At 42.2% G+C, this 19,794-nt stretch overlaps 1 protein-coding gene across 1 annotated transcript in view; it reads right to left on the bottom strand.

Moving 5' to 3' along the window:
• BDH2 (3-hydroxybutyrate dehydrogenase 2) overlaps positions 1–19,794 on the bottom strand; it is a 155,468-nt gene that overhangs the window by 59,898 nt on the left and 75,776 nt on the right. Inside the window, exon 4 of the mRNA XM_078676723.1 lies at positions 16,709–16,805. Within this exon, the coding sequence (XP_078532849.1) occupies positions 16,709–16,805 (97 nt within the window). The remainder of the gene's footprint in view (positions 1–16,708; positions 16,806–19,794) is intronic.

The raw sequence follows: 19,794 nt of genomic DNA, 5'->3' as shown, positions 1-19,794 counted from the left end.
CCATAATACGAGACTGCCATCCTGTGGTTTAATTGTGAACTGCACCATCTATCTACTTCGTCAGCATTCAGTGTGTTACACACACACTCATTTTTACATCGTTCTTCCACAGAACTTGTCTCCCCACATTTCTTTTTCTTCTCTTTTTCTTTTCTCTTTATTAATTTTTGTTGTCTTTCTTTTTCTTTTCTTCTTCTCTTTTGTTTTGGTTCTCGCTCCACAATCTTCTTCTTGGCAACATTTTTTTTCTTTCCTTCCTTTTCACAATTATGCAGAGTGTTACAGCTCCTGCATCTTTTTTTACAGGAACCTGGAGAACGCAACTTGAATGGAAACTATGGATTAGATCCTTCAAAGCATACTTGGGCGCGATTGATGGTCAAAGATTTAGACCAGAAAGGAAGAAGAATCTTATGTATTATCACTTGGGAATTGAGGGTCAAAATGTGTTTGACCTTCTACCTCCTTATGAACCACCTGAAGGTGAAGACCCCGATGAATTGGATGTAGCGGTAATGCAATTGGACAAGTATTTCACTAAAACTAAAAACATTTTAGTTCATAGATATCATTTTTTTCTACAGGAACGCAGAAACCCAATGAAAGTATAAACACTTTCATTACAGCTTTAAAAGTCCTTTCTGCAAAATGTGATTTTGACAATTTTACTTCTCAACTTTTAAGAGATCAACTCGTCGCACGATGCTACTGCAAAAAAATCCAAGAGAAATTACTTACTTGTAAAGATCCCACTATTGAAAACTCTATGGACGATGCTAAGCAACTTTAATCTGCTTCATCTAATTCTAATATTTCTTGTGTTGTCACCACTAAACCTCCTTTTTCTTCCCCTTCTCTTTCAAACATCTCTAGAGGATCTTACATATGTAGGGGTGGGAGGAATTTCACTCCAAACAGAGGTGGACAAACCTACACACCTACCAGACAGTTTAACTATAAAATAAGTTGTTATAGATGTGGGTCATCCTTGCAGGTTTCCTCTTTTAAAAACTATCCTGCAATTAATCAACAGTGTGTCCAATGTGGTAAAATAGGTCACTTTACAAAAGTTTGTATGGGAGGAAGAAGAAGAAGTGTAAGATGTGTATTCAATGGTTGTGATGAGCAATTTGATGATGATGTCACAAATCAAGAGTATGTTGTAGTAGTCAAGAACTGTTCTGATAAATGCTCTACACAACCCATTCCTGATCCCGAAGTTGAAGTTATAATTGAGACTAATCATATCCAGCTTCTTGTTGATACAGGAGCACGCATCACTATTGTATCCCAAGACAAGTACATAAAATGTTGGTCCACTAAGAGTTTGTTACCTCCTGACAAGATTACAGTAGCCTTTGAAGGTAGTAGGATTGATTTAATAGGCTACTTCTGGGCTAAAATAAGTGTTTTTGGAGTAGTCATCAATGGCAAGGTGTATGTGGCCAAACGTGGGATCAATGTACTCGGTCTTACCCATCAGGCTGAGTTTGGTCTAACTATCAAACCTGGTTTACCCAACCCAGTTTTTATTGACCATCAATCCAACCATAATCATTCTTCTCCCACCAGGGATAATGGCTCTCTGCCCAGTGCTCAATTGGCAAGTGCTTGGGAACAGAAGTACAGTCACATTTTTGAAGACCATCTAGGCAAAATTACAAATTTCCAACACTTCATTAGAATAAAAAAAAATGCAGTGCCCATCAAGCCTTAACTGCGCAAAGTACTGTTAAGCATTAGAGGTGATTTATCCAAACATTTACAAGCATTATGTGACCAAGGAATAATAGAAAAAGTCGAGTTCACTCTCTGGCTTTCTCGCATTGTTTTAGCCAAGAAGAGGTCTGGGGATCTGAGGATGTGTGTTGACTTGAGGAGCCTTAACGAAGCCATCTGGGTTGATGGTTTTCCCCTTCCACGCATTGAAGATCTCATTGCCAAAGTATGTCCTTCCTCATGGTACACAAAACTTGATCTAAAGCAGCTTACCATCAAGTTGAACTACATCCTCAGTCCCGACACCTCACAGCTTTTGTTACTCCGGATGGAGCATTTACATTTTGCAGTCTCCCTTTTGGTCTTGCCTCGGCTGCTGCCGTATTCCAAAGGTTAATGAGTGAGATGTTTCATTACAATCCTCATGTTGTTGTTTTCCAAGACGACATTCTCATATTCACCAAAACTGAAGCAGAGCATGATTCTGTTATTGATCAGGTATTCAACTTTCTAGCAAACAGAGGGTCACCTTACAAAATAGCAAATGTATCTTTAAAGTGATGGAGATTGAGTACTTAGGCCATGTCATCTCCGAACACAGCATCAAACCCAGACCAGGTCTAATAAAGAGCATAGTTGTTGCACCTCCTCCCCAAAATAAGGAACAGCTCATGTCCTTGCTTGGCCTCTTTGAATTCTATTCTAAGTTTATGAAAGACTTTGCCACGACCACAGAATTTCTCAGGGTGTTACTAAAGAAAGGACCAACTTATGTATGGTCTGAGGAGTGTCAAAAAGGTTTCCAGTCCATCAAAGACCATACAGTTCAAGCCCCTGCTCTGCAAGCATTTATAGAAGGAAAACAAACCATTATCACTGTTGATGCTTCTGAGTATGGTTTGGGAGCTGTTCTCTCGCAATATGCTGATGGAAAAGAGCACACAGTTGGATTTGCATCCAGGACTTTTCGTCCAGTTGAACGGAAATATTCAGTTATTGAAAAAGAACTTTTAGCATGTGTATGGAGCATTGAAAAATTCAAACCATATGTTTGGGGCAGAACCTTCATCCTCAAGACTGACCATCGTCCTCTGGTTGATATCCTTTCTGGCAAAAATATCAAACCCACCACTGCTCGTTTAGCACGGTTATCTACAAAACTCCTAGAGTACACCTTCAATGTAGAATATATTCCTGGAGGAAAAAACTGTAGAGCGGACTGTCTATCAAGACTTCCCATTTCTGACACTGATGAACAAGACTGGGAAACTGAAGTCGAAGAGTGCTTTGTGGCACTTATTAGTCAAGACAGCTTGTCCTTTGCGGAAGAAGACTGGATTATGCAGATTGACAAGGATCCCATTCTCAAAGTAGTTGCATCTTTAATTAATAAAGGCTGGCCAAAAGAAAGATGTATTTCACCCGATCTTCAGATGTTCTGGAAAGTTGGTGATGAACTTTCAATGGAAGATGGAAAAGTAGTCAGAGGTGACAAACGTATTACTCCTTCTTGCTATCGAGAAAAGATCATTCTAGCCACACATTCTGGCCATCTTGGAGCAACCATTACAAAAAGGAAAGTCAGGACCGATTTCTGGTGGCCTATGATGGACACCCAAATTGATGACCTGGTAGGGCAATGTTCACGCTGTAATGCCAGCGACATAGTTCTAGTACTCGAAGGTACAGTTAAATCTCCTGTACCTCCTTGGCAGAGCTCGACAAAGACTTGGTATGGATTTTCTGGGACAGTTTCATGTTCTTCCTTTCAACTCTAAATACTTTTTAGTTCTCATTGATCATCTGTCAAGGTGGGTGGAAGTTGAACCTATTACTACACCCAATTCCAAGAGCGTTATTAACTGTTTGAATGCCATCTTTCTCAGGGAGGGCTATCCTGAGGAAATTTTAACCGACAAAGGTGTTCAATTTGTTTCGCAAGAAATGAATTCATTCCTGCACTCTTGTTGCATCAAACACATCAGGACTCCACTTTACCATCCGCAAAGTAATGGAAAAACCAAGAGGTTTAACAGGGTGGTAGTGGAGTGTGTACAAAGAGCCTTTATATCCAAGTCCTGTGTTTTTCAAGCAGTGAAAGATCTTGTCTGGTCATATCGCACCTCTCTTCATGTTGCTACCAATTTTTCTCCCTTCGAACTTATGAGGCGCACAAAAGCTTCTTCCCAAGTGTATCCCTTTTGGATGGTCAAAACCTTCCATCAAGGTTGTGACATGAGGTGCATGTGGGAATCTGCCAAGAAAACTTCCACTGAAATTAGTTCCAAAACTCATCAATTTCCCACCACAAAAGAAAATCACAGACTCAGTGTTGGAGACTGGGTCAGGGTCAAAAATCCTATCTCAGTAAGAAAAGGTTTTTCTAAATTTCTAGAATCACAACAAATTATAGAAATTTGTAAGAATGCTGTTAAGATGTCTAACGGAAACTGGTGGAACACTTCTCATGTTACCAAAGATCCTTGTATTCATTCTGAAACTGTTAAGGTCAACCAAAAGGTTTCGGGGGGGGGGGATCGTGATAGGAAGAGCACCAAAACCCATGTCAGACCACGAAGATAACAAAACTATGTATAAGTTTCATTGCCTGCTTTTCACTTTGTTTTCTTCTTTCTTTAATTCCCTTTTCCTTTCATGTACTCTTCTTCCTTTCTGCTGTCTTAGAGTTACTTTATCAAAAGGGGGAGGTGTGGTGGTGTGATGCTGGCAGAGGCCTGTGAGTGTTCTGTGATGTCATCTAGAGTGTAAGCAGACATCCTGCCCAGAATGTTCTGTCAGTGGCAGTTGCTGCTTGTGCCTTGTACCAGCTGGGACCGCTCTCTGTATCCTTATGAATAAACCAACCTATTGAAACCTACAACTGTGTTCATTCTACATTTGAACAAAAACATTATAACCAAACCTACTAGATTACAAAACTGTTTTTTTGTACACCAAAGCCCTACCACGTGGGAAACAAAATCTATGTATGGTTGTAAATTCATGATTTCCAGACTCCGAAGCTTAAGCCATTTACATTCATGGGTGAAAAACAGTATCACAAAAAACCTGCAAGTATGTTTGAAGGGAATGTTGGCCACCAAGCAGGGTGCATGAAAGAACTACAAAGTCAAAACTTTGAGTTTTCAAAACCAGTTTGCCTCACTTTCATGGCCAATGCCACCTTGAATGGTGCCATAAATGAACTCCAAAATATATCAGTAAGTATATTTTATTTGTGGTAAAGGAATAGATACATCCCCTACTTCATGAGGGTGCAGAGGAGAGAGCTTCTCGCCCAGCCTAAAGCATTTTAAATGTAGAGCAACAAAATGTTTATGTGCTATTGCAGTAATCCTGCTTTCAAATTGACGCGACAATTATTTATGAAAATTTATGATTATTATAGATATGCAGAAGTATGCCTAAGGATTTTTGTGAATCCTTAAAAGATTAAGACATCTACTAACAGTGATACTTAAAGTACAGCCCAGGGGCTGAATGCAGCCCTCCTGACCTTTGCATGTGACCCCCTGGTGAACAGCAGCACTGGGCTGCAGTTTACTTGATGGAGCACTACTATTCAGAAAGCTGATAATTAAAGGGGCAAGCATTTATTTCCAACTAAAGTAACTTATTAACTAAAGTAAAGGAAAAGAACTATAGGTGTCCTGCACCACTTAAATAGATCAGTGCACTGAAGTTTCCTTTTTAAGTGATAGTTTGCAAACATGAATTTAGAAGCATTTATGCTATCCCCAAACCTGGCAATAACGCAAATAGTAAACTAGGAGGCAAGTCAGTTGTTATGTTCACCACCTGAGTGGCCCGTTTTGCTATTAAACATGGACAACACCTGACTTCCTTAGGGCATCAAAGCGGCCCAAATTCACAACAGGCCAACCCTTTTGGCCCCCTGGAAAATGTTTGCTAGTACCTATATACTAAACTAATGAAGCAAACCTACAAGGTGGGGGGAAAACATGGCGGCCGGCTAACAGCGGGTCGCGGGTGTTTGGAGTGGCGGTGTGAGCAACTGTAGTGTAGGCGAGCACAGGCGGTAGTTTCAGGAGCGTTTCTGCTCTTTTCTCTTTTAGTTACGGGCTGGAGAGTGATTTAGCGCAGTCGGCGTTATCGCCGCGTCTTCTCCCCCGCAGCGAGAGGAACTGAACCGAGGCGTTCTGGTTTCGGTTTTCAGAAGGCTGGAGAGGGTGTCAGCGGACTCGGCTTTCGCCGCGGACGTTCACCGTAGGCGGCGTCTCCTGCCGCGTCTTCCCCCCACAGGGTGGCAGCACTGAACTGAATCGCTGAGGCTCTGGAGATCGAAGAGTGAGTCGGTGGAGTCGGCGTCCACCACAGGTGAGGGAGGACGCACAGCCACGGAACGGTGGGGGGCGGCAGGAGAGATTGTAGGGCACGGGGGTGAGGTTCTTTTTGGTGACTGTAGCGGTGATTGCAGCAGCGGCATAAGGATACAGAGGCGAAGTGGACGAGAAAGGACAACAGGCATCATATCTAAGACTATCATATGACTGTTTATAGTCACATAGTCACACAGGGGAATTTTTTGTGATTACAGCGGTGATTGCAGCGGCGGTATAAGGATACAGAGGCAAGGTGGACGAGGTGCATGGCGGCAGAGGGTGCAGACAGCCCTCGGTGTGAGGACAGACCAAAAGAGTTGGTGGAAGCAGTGGGAACGGAGGAGCGTGGTCTGGTTTTAGTCGAGCCCTTGAAGGCAGCTGGTTGTTGGGGGAGAGCGGCACATGAACTTGGGAGGGGGCGCCGAGCAGCAGCAAGAGTAGGTTATAAAGGGAGAGGTGGTATTGGCAGAGGTATTGAATTAGGGACTGCTTTAGGCAAGTGTAATTCATGAACTAATAAACCTAATAATAATACCAGCAATGGAGGCTCTTTAGACTTTAATGAGGAGTGTGGGGGTTTGTTAGAACATAAGCAAGCAGCAGGCCTAGCGGGATCTGTGGTGGTGTCTGGATATAAATTGAGGAGTGCGGCAAAAATTGCTGCAGTTCCGGATACTGTTAGGGCACAAGGGGAGGAAAAGACTTGCACCCCCAGTAAGGGGAAAAATAAAAATCCACGCGAGGTTAATTCCAAGAAAACTATAAAGAAAAGAACAGTTAAAAATAACAGCAAGAAAACCAATATTTTGGAGAAAAAAAATCAAGATAACGCCCTCACTTAACTCTTTTTTTAAGGTTGTCCCTAAAACTTTAATATTGAAGCCCAATTTGGTAGATTTTGCTGAGAGTGTGACACCGGCATCAGAGGACGAGGGGGCCAGTGCTTCGCCGATAGAAACCACTGCTATAGATTGGTCTGGTGTTTTGAGTCCTAATCGATATCAGCTCCTTACGACCGATATGGAGGGGGAAGATCCGGTGGATACGAGCAATGTGCCGGTAGTGCAAGGACTTGAGGAAACAAACGAGATGATTTTGTCAGAGCCGAACTTAGAGGTAGTGAATGAGCTGATTTCCTCAGACCTGAATAGAGTGGAAAATTCTGATATGGCAATAATTGCCCTTTTGAAGAAACTGGACTTGGACATGCATAAAGGGTTTGAGGAGTCTAAGGCAATTCAGGAGAATATACGTGCCTCATGTACTAGCCTGGAGACTAAATTCAGTGAGCTGAGCTCACGTTTGGTAGTTTTAGAGGCTGAGGCAAAGAAGCTCCAGGATTCTGTTGCAGACAACTATAGAGAGATTGAGGAAATTAAGTTCAGAGAAAGGGCGCAGGAAGAGCGAATGGAGAGACTTGAAAATATGCAGAGGCGTAACAATTTAAAGATATTGAAATTGCCGGAAGGAAAAGAAGGGACTGATATTAAAAAATTTGTAGCCCATCTGTTAAAATCTGAGCTGGGACTGGTAGAGGATGAAGAGACGATCTATGCAGATATACAGAGGGTCCACCGAGATCCTTTTAGATTAAATGCTAACCGCACCAAGCCAAGAAAAGTTCTGATACATTTTCTGACATTCAGTTTAAAAGAAAAAATTTTGTCAATCGCCTTGAAGAAAAATAATGTCTTTGTTGACGGGGTTAAAATCGAGGTGAGGTCTGATCTGTCACCAGTCACAGTCAACAGGCAGTGGGAGCTAGGCAAACGCATAGAACCACTTAGGGCTTTGGGGGCTACAGTTCAATTAAAATTCCCAGCATTTCTAAAAGTAATGTGGCGGAACAAGATGCACAATTTCCGGTTAGTAGAGGAGGTTGATGCATTTATTGAGCAATGTCAAGATATGACTCGGCATGCTGCCGTATAAGATAAATTTTTTACACAATGTTTACTATTGAGCCTGTGTTCACTGGTACAAAATGTTATAATAAAATATGATGCACCGCCACGGTAGAAACACCCACATGGCTTTGGCCAAAGGGAGGATGGTAGGGTTTTCCACGGGAGAGGTGGGTTGGAGTAGTTGGGGGGGTAGGGTTGTTAGGGGGGGGAAGGGGTGGGAAAAGGGGGAAAAAAGTCCTAAGAAGCTTTTCGACCACCAAAATATGTGTTATGGTTTTTTTTAGAGATCAATATGAGTGGGGCTAGTACAGGTGATTTAAATTTTTTGTCATGGAATGTAAACGGATTACGTACAAAATCTAGGAGACGAGTAATATTAAAATATTTAGAGGATTCAAAGGCCCATATCATAATTTTGCAAGAGACGCATTTGACCTCAATAGAATGTAAGGAGGTCATGCAGGGTCAAAGGTGGGTTACACAGGGGTTTTGCACTCCGCAGACTATAGTTACAAAGGGTGTTGCTGTTTTGGTTAGAAATGGGGTTCATTTTTGTTTAGAATTTTTTTTAGCAGATCCGAAAGGTAGATGGCTCATTTTAAGTGCAAGAATTGACTCTGAGTTACTAACCATAGTTGGGTATTATGGTCCAAATCTCGATGAAGTAGATTCCCTGGACACTTTGGCAAGGGAACTGCTAGGATCTGCTGGTAAAATTATAATGGCCGGGGATTTCAATGCAGTTCTGGATTACAAATTAGATAGATCTGTTATCTCACGTGGGCTCATGAATCCCAAAATGTCCAACAGAATAAGGTTGCTGATGACTCAGTTTGGGTTGTGTGATATTTGGAGGTTTAATCACGGACAACTGTTAGGGTTTACATACTATAATAAGAAATAGAAGCATAAATCTTGGATCGATTATGTGTTGTTGGATTTAAGGTTAATAGACTCAGTTACAGCAGTGGCACATGTAGGCGTTCATATCTCTGACCACTCGGCCATTACACTCAGTATTAAAATTAAAGCACCTGTAGCAGAAACAACTTGGAGGCTGGATCGGACAGTACTTTTAGATCAAGAGTGCCTGCAAACTATTAGTTCTGAATTAGAGATTTTTTTGGATGCAAATGTAGGCACCGCAAAGATAGAGATAGTATGGGAGACCTGTAAAGCCTTTTTGAGGGGCAGACTGGGTGCCCAGGGAGCAAAAAAACGAAGAACTTACTTTAATAAAATTACGGATTTGGAACAGAACATTCGAGAATTAGAGGCTAGCATCAAATCCTGTGAAGGTATAATGGAAGAGCAGATGCTGAAAGATCTAGAGATGTTAAAACTGGATCTAATGGCAATTATTAACCATAGAATTAGAGAGAAATGGGAATCCAGCCAGTTGGCCCATTTTAGTTATAGTGAAGGCTGCGGAAAGCTACTAGCTTGGAAGGCCAAGAAAGACTCAGTACGTAATTTTATTAAGGAATTGATTCTGCCAGGTATGAGTGAGCCTATTACTGAGAGCAAGAGTATTGCGGATGCATTCTTTAAGTACTTTTCGAACGTGTATAAGGATGATTTGAATCCTGATTCTTTGGAAATAGCGAATTGGTTGAGGCTGGTGGATCCGCTTCCAACCGAGTTAAAACAGGTATTGAACGAAGAGATACTCTCAACTGAGGTAGATAAAGCATTAAGATCAGCTAAGAGAGGGAAGGCTCCTGGGCCTGATGGTTTACCAGTTGAGGTCTATAAAGTATTTATGGAAAGCATCTTGCCTTTATTGGTGCAGTTATTTAATGATATTTTTCGAGGTAAGGCGGGGCTGCCGGACTCGTGGAATGTGGCAACTATTGTTTTAATTGCAAAAACTGGGAAACCATCAAGTGATCCTAATTCGTATAGGCCTATCTCGCTGTTAAATTGCGATTATAAAGTATTTGCAAAGATAATGGCGGATAGGCTTAGTTTGGTTATTCCTAAATTAGTGCAGGAAGACCAGAAAGGCTTCATTAAAGGTAGGTTCCTTAAGGAACTCACTTTTTCTCTAATAGGTATAATAGATTTGGCCTCGACACATAAACTTCCACTAGCTGTAATAGCACTGGACACCGCTAAGGCATTTGACCGAGTCAATTGGATCTTTTTAAAGGCACTCTTGACTCATTTAGACCTGGGTTCATACTTCACTAATACACTTTTATCATTGTATAATTCTCCCACCTCTAGAGTACTGATTAATGGGATCCTAACCAATTCGATTACAGTAATGCGGGGCACCAGGCAGGGATGTCCCTTATCCCCTTTATTGTTTGACCTTTATATAGAGCCTTTGGCTTGCAGGATTAGGGGCTCTGATAAGATCCTCCCTTTCTTGGTAGAAGCTTGCTCCAAGAAAATAGGTTTATACGCTGACCATTATAATCTATACTTCCAATCTTCAGTAGACACTGGAAAATATATCAGCAATAACTAAAGAATTCGGAGCTGTCTCAGGGTATAAAATGAACGAAGATAAAACGGAAATTATGAGCTGGAATTTAGATCCTGGCCCTATAGAACGTAAATTAGAAATGAGATATTTGGGGGTTAGGATTACTCAGAACTTGGATGACCTAGCAAAAATTAATTTCGTAAGAATTAAAAGAGAAATAGGAGGAATGCTTTGAGGATGGAGTCATTTGTCTCTTAATCTATACGGACGCACAAATTTGATAAAAATGATGGTTCTTCCAAAACTAACTTTTTTATTTGAGACAATCCCTCTTGCATTTAACCTTTTCAGCGCGACCGCGTTTCACCCTCCGGTGCTGGGACCTAATAAAAACAGGCGTGGTCATGACGGAACGGTTCCGTCATGAGCACAGCTCAACCGTAGCTCATGACGGAACCGTTCCGTCATGAGCATCGAAGGGGTTAAAGGGGAAGGGTTAAAGGGGAATGGTTTAAGAAGCTTCAGAGTGAGGTTAGTACATTTATATGGGCCGCAAAAGGACCTCGTCTCTCATGGACTAAGATAAGGCGAAAACTGCTTAAAGGGGGGTTGTCAGCCCCGGATTTTCAGTTATACTGTTGGGCTTTTCAGCTAAAAAATTACAGAATTTTTTTGAACACTCCACCGACTTCGGGTATTGGTGTATTGTTAGCAGCAATGTTAAAAAGCTGCCAACACAAGGAATCTGGTTTTCTATATAAATTTGCGGATCCAAAGTATTTAAAAAAAGTGCGCCTTAAGGTATTGCGGGAAGCAGCGGAACTTTGGTACCGGATTAGAAGGTTACTAAAAATCCCGTATTATGGATATTATACTTCTATTTGGGACAGCCCAGGATCTCCTGCATGGACCAAAGATGCTCTGGCTATTCCTCGAAGATTAGCAGGGGTAGAAATATGGGGGCATCTTTTTCCGGATGGAAAGTTGGTTGGGTGGAGTCAGGGAGCGACCATTTGGGGGCAGGCTATATCGAAATTTAAATATCTGCAAATACACAGTTGGGCCGGTAAAGCTGAAATCATTGTGGGACTTCAGAATGAATTGGAAGAGAAGATTTATTCAAGTAAAGTGTACAAAAAGGAAGTAGGACTTTGGTACTGGTCAATGTTGGAGACGGCGGACGGCCAGTTCTCACTGCCAGAAATTCTGTGGAGGGATTGCTTGCCGGACATCGCATCTGACATTCAATGGCAAGTAACTATGGCTATTTTGTATAAAGTTGTCAAACCCGCAAATTTAAGGCGAAATCATCTTCTTACACTCCACAGAGCATATTGGTCTCCACATAGACTTTCAAAGTTCAAGCCTGGAGGGCTGGTGGAATGCCCAAAGTGCAGAAGTCCCAATGAGAAGGATATACACATGTTCATGGAGTGTCCAAATATTAAAGTGTTTTGGGAGGAAGTAAGTAGCTGTTTATCCCAAGCTATAGACCACGCTATTAAGGTAAGCCCTGCACTTATTATAACTGGAAGGATGAATTTGCAGATAAGTACCATGGATGATAAAGTTAAACTTGTATTTTATGGGATACTTTTGGCTCGTAGAGAGATATGTAAACTGTGGGTGTCCCCGTTATCTCCAGGGATCTCAGACTGGCTGGGAGCTATGAGATTTACATCTAAAATGGATACTTTGGGTCCGACAAAAGATAAATGTAAATTTTGGTTACTATTTTTGGCACATTTTGAATAAAGAGTGTTTTTTGTTAGGGTAAGGGATAGAAGTTGCACATCCAGAAGCCAAATCAGCCATTAAATATCAGAAAGAAACTTAACAGTGCCTACCTACAATCCAGCAGTGGTAACAACTGTGGTTCAGAATGGCCAAGGAAAATATCATTAGGTCAATATGCAAAAACATAAACAAGCTATAGTTGAATACATGAGCAGGTATCGCCAGCGATTAGATGATGAAGAAGTATAGTGTTACATATTGCCTATTGCAGGCTTGGACTGGAAACCCAAAGCAGCCCAGGTAAATTTTGTCAGACCAGTTCCCGTATGTTGCACAGCGTGTGCAGCGAGCAAGCCCCACCACTAAAAAGATTTATTTTTTTGTGTGAGTGTGGGGGGCGGGAGGGTGTGGAGGGGATTCTGAGGGGGGGAGGGGATTCTACCCCCCAAGAAAATTTGAGAAAAAATTGTGCTATGTGAAACACATTTGTTATTATATATTTAATTATGTTAGCTTTTAAAGCATAGTATGTGATGAACTTACAGTGCACAAGGATACAACAATTTCTGTTGGGGCTCTTCAATGATTCCCCACTATCACCTTACAACAGTGCCTCATTTCTCCATAGTTCCGCTCACATGTATTTTGGTTGTTTTATAGCACCTCATATCAGTGTAGGGTGTCGTAGCACTTTACATGACACACACATACAGAGACAATGAATCGTACATGTGTAAATCAGTGTATAGAATATGTTACACAAGGCAAAGGGGACTACAAGGTGTAGGATTCATATGCCATCCATAACGGTAGGTACCTTTTTAGAGTGTTTGGTCTGGAGAAGCACAAACTCAGGATTCAGAAAATAACAGTGGTTTGGGTTGACTTTAATAATAAGAATTAATTTCTACCCAAACAAACCTTTTTTAGCCACATCATGATAATGAAAGACTAGGCTAAGAACATAACTTTCTAACCTGTACCATGCAGCTTGCAAGAAACTCTTAGATAGCAGTTCATAGCTCACTCTGCTAGATTACGATTGTAACTTATGAACTGCACAGTAACAAAAGAATATCTGTGAATATCTGTGACAAAAGCAGTAACCCACTGAGCCATGCACATAAAATATTGTTCTTTGATATGCATGATACAAATTCTTTGCAGAAGGCATATTAACCCTCTGCGCTACCTTAGATGGGTCAAAACTGCCACTAGACAAAACTCACCAGAGTTAACTGGATACTTTTAATATTGCCTGAAAACTGCTGAATATACAAGGAACTTTGCAGTGATGGTGATGAATCTGTACTTGATGCAGCTGATCTTGAGGCTGGTAAGTCCAGAAGGGCAGTCAATGTAGTTGGGGGGTGATAAGCTCAAACGTCTATAAAGCTTTAATGAGACAAGTTGCTGTGTAGGTTGACTTTTAAAGTGGTTTCTTGGAGATCATTGAGCAGAATGTTGCCTTTGCCTTGGTGGGAGTGGACCACGCTTGTCCTGCCATTCTGAAGTCAGCTTCTGGAAGAGAGGGTTTCACTATTTTCCGGAGATGCCAGGCAATCTCGTTCTTTGTGTTGTTGTGATATTTGCATGTACGGTCTGTGTTGAGGAGGAATTCAAGGGAGCTCCCACTGGCAGTCATCTAGGATCAGAAGCCATCTATGTTACAGTGAGATAGCAAGATGTGAATCAACAGATTTTTGGAGGTGCTGGCAAACCAGAGGATTTCAGTCTTAGTCCAGTTCAGCTTCGAGCTCCAATGCCATCCAATTCTTGATAAGTCTGAAGGAGGATATGAGCTGCTAAATGTCAGTGGTTGAGAAGAATTTGAGGTAGAGCAGAGTGTTGTTGGAACACTGAGGACTTTTGATGTCACTGTGTATGGATTCCATTTATAGGTTAAAGATGAAGGAGAGTGGATGGAGCAAGGTGGTATTCCACAGGAAAATAGGATTTCCCTGCAAATCCTAGCTGTATGAGTTGTTGGCAATTGGACAAGTAAGGAGGAGACCAATGCAGTCCTGTATCAGAAGCGTATGTATTTTTCCAGGTTGTGGAGCAGTGTTTCATCGTTGATAGTATTGAATGAAACAGAGGTCAATCAGGAGCAAGGGTTATTTCTGTCATTGATGATGTATGCATTATCAACAACTTTAAGAAACCGCTGTCTCTATGCAGCAGTTTGACTTGATGCTATTAACTATTATTTCTGATCTGCTCTTGTAACTGGGTGGGCACTGCTTTTACCAAGATTGTTTCCTATGAAGGCTAGGTGGGTGACATATTAGAGGTTGGTGGAATCATCTGAGCAAGGATAGATTTCTTTAGCAAGGAGAGAATCTGTTGTGCTTTGAGGGCATCTGGAACTAATCCCTGACTGTTGATGATGATGAGCGGGGTGAGAACATGTCCTCCATAGAGTTTTGTTGATGGGTGATGGTAAAACGTCGCCTTCATAGGCGGCTGCATTGAAAGAGCTCAGGATGTTTAAGAGTTCTTCTTTAAATGGGAGGTTAAAGGCAGGCAACTGGGATGGGGTAGGTGGTAATATGGAATTCTGTGTAATTTCTGTGGCATCCAGTTTGTTAATATTCTCGGTGGGAGAGAGATTGAAGGCATTGCATGTGTCGAATGAAGAACAAGGGTCTCAGAGTAGAATGATGAAGTGCTTGATGTCCTTAAACAATTACTTGTGTCCGTTAATCATGTTGCAAATAGTGGTCATGTAGAAGGTTTCTTTTAAGTTGAGTGATGAGGGATCCAAGTATACAGGGGCTTGCTTTAAGTTTGGCGAGGTAGCCTGGATGATTGGTTTGTCTTCATTCCTTTTATTGTATGTGCCTGGGGTGTTCGATTTTGGCCATTTTTTGGATGCACCATGGTGTGAGGGTTTTGGTTTCGAAGTTTAGATTTTCAGTATGGCACTAAGGTCTGCATAGTTTTTAAAAGTTGTGTTGCAGGTGTCCTGAAGTGAGTGGATATCTGATGCAGGCTAATGGTAGTATGGCAGGTAAACTAAAATAGGTTAAGATGAGGAGCCAAACACCCTTCCTGGAGCACAAATCCTAGTTACTTTATGCAATCAAGACACAAAAAGATTCAAATCATGAAAAAAGCTCTCTACGGTTGAATGGAAAATAGGAACCCAGGCTGCAGAAACAGAACACACAAGGCACTCGTGATTTCTCCTCCCTAAGCCCATGGTTTTAAAGCTCATACAAAAACAAGGTAATTGTGACAGTCTTTCAATTGGCACTAGAAGAAGCATTAACCATCAACAGACTACAGACTACCTTCTTAAACTTCAGTTCTCCACTCTACCGATTTCCTGCTTTTTAAAGATTCAGCCAGAGTTATCCAATAATGTGAATAGGCAAACCAAACACACAACACCAAAGCGAGAGGATGCTGCATGTCTAAATATGCCATACAATTTAAACATAGGCAGATACCACATTTAAATACTTCAACACATACCTCTACTCAGGATTAACGTTCTTTCAAGTCATGACATGAATGCAAAGTATAACAATATGTAAATGCTGATCCAATACTAGCTTAAGTGTCAGAATATGGTACTTCTGCCAAAGGCTTAGAAGTGAATAGGTTCACTAAAAGCTTTAGTGGACATTAAGCAGGGAACCTGCCTGTGTCTTGCCCAAAGGAACAGTGGGTGCATGAGATGAGCCTACTCAAACAAGCTAAAGGGAAAAGATGTACCACAGAGCGTACTTCTGCTGAAAAAACCTAATAATTACCATTTTTCCGTCCAGCAAGCACTACCATCTGCATGTTATTTCCCAAAAACTTGAAATGGGTGCCATTTATCACACCATATATATTCCAACTCCTGTAGAGGGGATTTTCCTAGGTGTGATAAATATCGCACCAAGCACCATGCCACTGGTAATAACGGCCCAAGTGCAGCACTGCACTATGATTCGAACCATGAATCAGGGATAAGGAAACCCAGGTATCACCCACCTCAAGGTCTCCCAACCATCCTAGAGAGGGGCATCACATAAACATGTGTATCTGATGACCCATTTTTAAGCTAATACTTTATGGGGATTATAGAAGACCATCAGGTGAAGGCAACTCAGCACTTGTTAGTGATCTAGACTAGAGTTTATAATGGTACTGAAGGGAAGATGTGTTCACAGAACTTACTAGAGGTCTTGGGAGTCTGAACGTTTGTATAGTTTATATATAAAGTGTGTGCCAGTGCGTAGATCGAGAATGGACCAACTCTGCAAAGGTTACAATTCTGACACAATCTAAACTGTTAACTAGAAATCACATAGCTCAGTAAAGTAGACTCATTATTACAGAAATGCTGAATGTTCTTCTACAATGGGTAATATGGTCTAGCTACCTCTTGCCGCTAGAATCATAAAAAGTAAGAAATTATGTAGAATGGCAGTAAACCACGTTTTGTGCGATATTCAATGATGCAACTATGGGGTTTCTAGAAACATTGACCTATGCCACATTTTTTTTTACACAAAAAAAGAGAAGGAAAATGAAACGGAAAACCACATTACCCAGCAATATTCACAAGGACATCAACTTTCTCTATTTCTTTAGCCAATTGTTCGATTTGTTCTTTCTTGGTAACATCAAGTACCCGTGTCTGGATGCCTACAAAATGCAGAGAAAGACAGTGTGGTTACACCAACAGTTAGATCCTCAATCAAAATCCAATAGAAAGAGAGACTCTCTCAAGAAGTCACTGTATTTAGCAGACTACCAACTCATTGGCATCATGTTGCTGTCTTATGGTACATTGACACATTTAAGGGGGATCTTTGTGAGATTAATTCTCTAATACCTACATTACCACCTAGAGCCTGAGCGCTGAGATGTTCACGGGTGTAGCAGTGAAGACCTGGAAACTTTGTCGGCCTCATGTCAACCAGAACAAGGACACATCCATACGCCTACATACAAAAAACTTGCTACTAGAGAAAAAAACATGATCTTTAAATTTAGTTCCAAAGGTTAAGGTGCAGTTTTAATCAGTATGAGGTTGGGGGAAAAAGGCTTTGGCCCGATTTACAAATCCCCTCCACTCTACTCCTGCCCACCAAAGGCACTGTTATTTTTCCTTATCCACATTGTGAGGACAAACCAGTGGTACGTATTAAGGCAATTGACTGAAACTCTGTTATTGGTGAAATAAATCGGTTATAACAATGCTTTCTGTGAATAAATATACGTTTTGCTTGGCTAGTAATTGCATTGACATTGTATTGTGTTAAAAGGTCAGAAATAAGTAATTTAAGTGCATGTGTATGCATAATGAAAACTGCCCCTGAACAAGAACTGAGAGGTATTTGTGGTTGCAAAGTGACAGAGATTTTGTGGCTGGCTCCAAGGACACTCAAAGATGTTAGTAAAAATTATACAGTTGTCAGAACTTCCTTCAGAGGGCCACTGGTCACCCAGGGCCTACTGGGCCCAACCATAGAGGTTAAGGCCTTTTACTACTGATGTCCCATGGCCCGACCTACTATGGATCTTGCTCAACTGGGCAAAGTAACCCTTCTGCACTTTAGGCTCAGTGGCAGCTGTGGTCAAGCGGTCCAGGCTCCCTCAAGGGTGCTGTAGATACTGATCAGTTAAGAACTCTTAACTCAAATTGCAAACAGTACGAACAATAATTCAATATCCAGCCACATACTTCCTTTTATAAGAAAAAGTACTATTTTATTTCTAATTCTACACATGCAAAGGCATACAACATTCAGCAAGCAACAACACAATCCCCTTTGCGGTCAGGGCTCTAGTAGTTGCTAGACAAATCCTTGTCCCATACTCCCCCGTGTAACCTGCCCAGGGTTATTTCCCATTCACGTGTGGCGGCATCAGGAAATATAAACTGTTAGGCCATGCACAAGAGCTCGCCCTTCTGACCTTTTGGGAACGTAGTCAACAGTGTCTATTGTACCAGGTGCGGTGCACATCAGCTACACCTCTTCCTCCTGAGGACACCGGCACACACACTCGGCGTTCCTTTTGACTCAAGATCCCTGAGATTTGTATTCAGATCCCCTGCTCTCTCAAAATTCCAGTGCAGCCGCTTAGACCTGAGGCGGGCATCTGCTGCACAACAACAGGACCTTGCTTCCTGAACCGCTCTCTTTAACTTTCACAATTCTCCGATCTGTACACTGCCCATTTGGCTCTCATAGAAGGGCCGCCCCATAAGGATTTTTCCTTTCCTGGATACGTTTCTGGCTATCTCTCGGGCATACAGATTTCTTTGTCCTGATAATGATCCCCACATTATAAGCTGGGGTTGAAACGTCGTCAACACTCCCACAGTGACTCCCACTCTATGATAATTAATAGGGAGCAGAAGATGTCATTCGAACTGTGACGGTTACAAACATGTATCATTGCTTGTCACTTTTTGAAGTAAATGCCTGAGGTCTGGAATCTGTTGATTTCCATACCCCTCTGCTTTTACACACTGAATAGTAATTTGAATTGGTTCTTGTCATAGCTATTTCTTTTGTGTGTTTAAATAAATATATTCTTGCCATTCGGATATACACCTACACAGCTCTGATTTTTGATTCTGTGGTTATAACTATATGTTCTTGTGGTTGGGACCACTGTCTCTTGTAATACAGCTCCGTTAGCAGCAAGTCCCCAGGGGCCCTATAGGCCCGGTTTCAGTCTTACCTGCTCCAGCAGTACTGCAGTGTTCAACAGTGAAGTGAGTGCCCTCCCCTTGGTTGCTCCCAAGTTAGGATCCTGTACAGTGAAGCTTGTGATGGACGCTGCAACACCCGGTGTTGCAGGCTCTTCCTGTCGAGCAGTCCTGCCATTCAGGCTCCAGTAATTGGAGCTGCTCTTGCTCGGCGGACAAAAATGGAAAATTGCTCTTCCTCCCGTGAACCTCAGGGACTTTGTCAGGAGCAGATCACACCATGCAGGCTCGACCTGCTGGTCACAGCATTTCTTCTTCGGTCCAGCGTGACAGCCCAAACTCTAGGGCAAAGTGGCACCGCCAGCCCCTCCTGGCATATGGGGTTGCCGTGGTACTCACAATCAGGGCACAGACTCTCCTTAGGCGATCGTGCTCCCTACAGCGGAACCTCCTGGCATATGGGGCCATTGATCTCGGCAGTCGCAGGTCCTAGACACCTGGCCCAAACTCAGTTCACCGGTGACCCCCTCTGGCATACATGGTCACCGCAAAGCAGTAGTGCAGCTAGGTGCTTCCTGCACACCGCTTTCGATATGACTCAGAACAACAAAGTCCTCTCCTGGCATAATTGGGCCGCAGTCGATGCTGCACACAGGCAAAGGCCTGATCGGTGCACAGCATCACATCTCACTGAGGGAATCCCCTTGCAGGGCTCTCCACTGGACCTCGATCCTTCCAACGCTCTCCTCTTCCTCATAGGGCACACCAGTCTTGGCAAGAAGGCAGGGGATAGTGCTCCAAGCTCCAGGGCAGGTGATCTTGGTGTCCTGGGTGATTTCCCCTCCTCCAGCAGGGGGGCTAGCAGGCTTTTTCCCCTCAGTCCTGGTCACAGGCATAAGTCTTGCAGAGCTCATAGGAATACAGCAATCCACAATTCTGTATGGGAGGATTCCTCTCCACCTTCAGTATTCA

The sequence above is a fragment of the Lissotriton helveticus genome, chromosome 2_1 (genome assembly GCF_964261635.1).
Source record: "Lissotriton helveticus chromosome 2_1, aLisHel1.1, whole genome shotgun sequence".
NCBI lineage: Eukaryota > Metazoa > Chordata > Amphibia > Caudata > Salamandridae > Lissotriton > Lissotriton helveticus.
The sequence above is the reverse complement of the archived record's forward strand: the minus strand, read 5'-3'. Positions and strand labels throughout refer to the sequence as shown.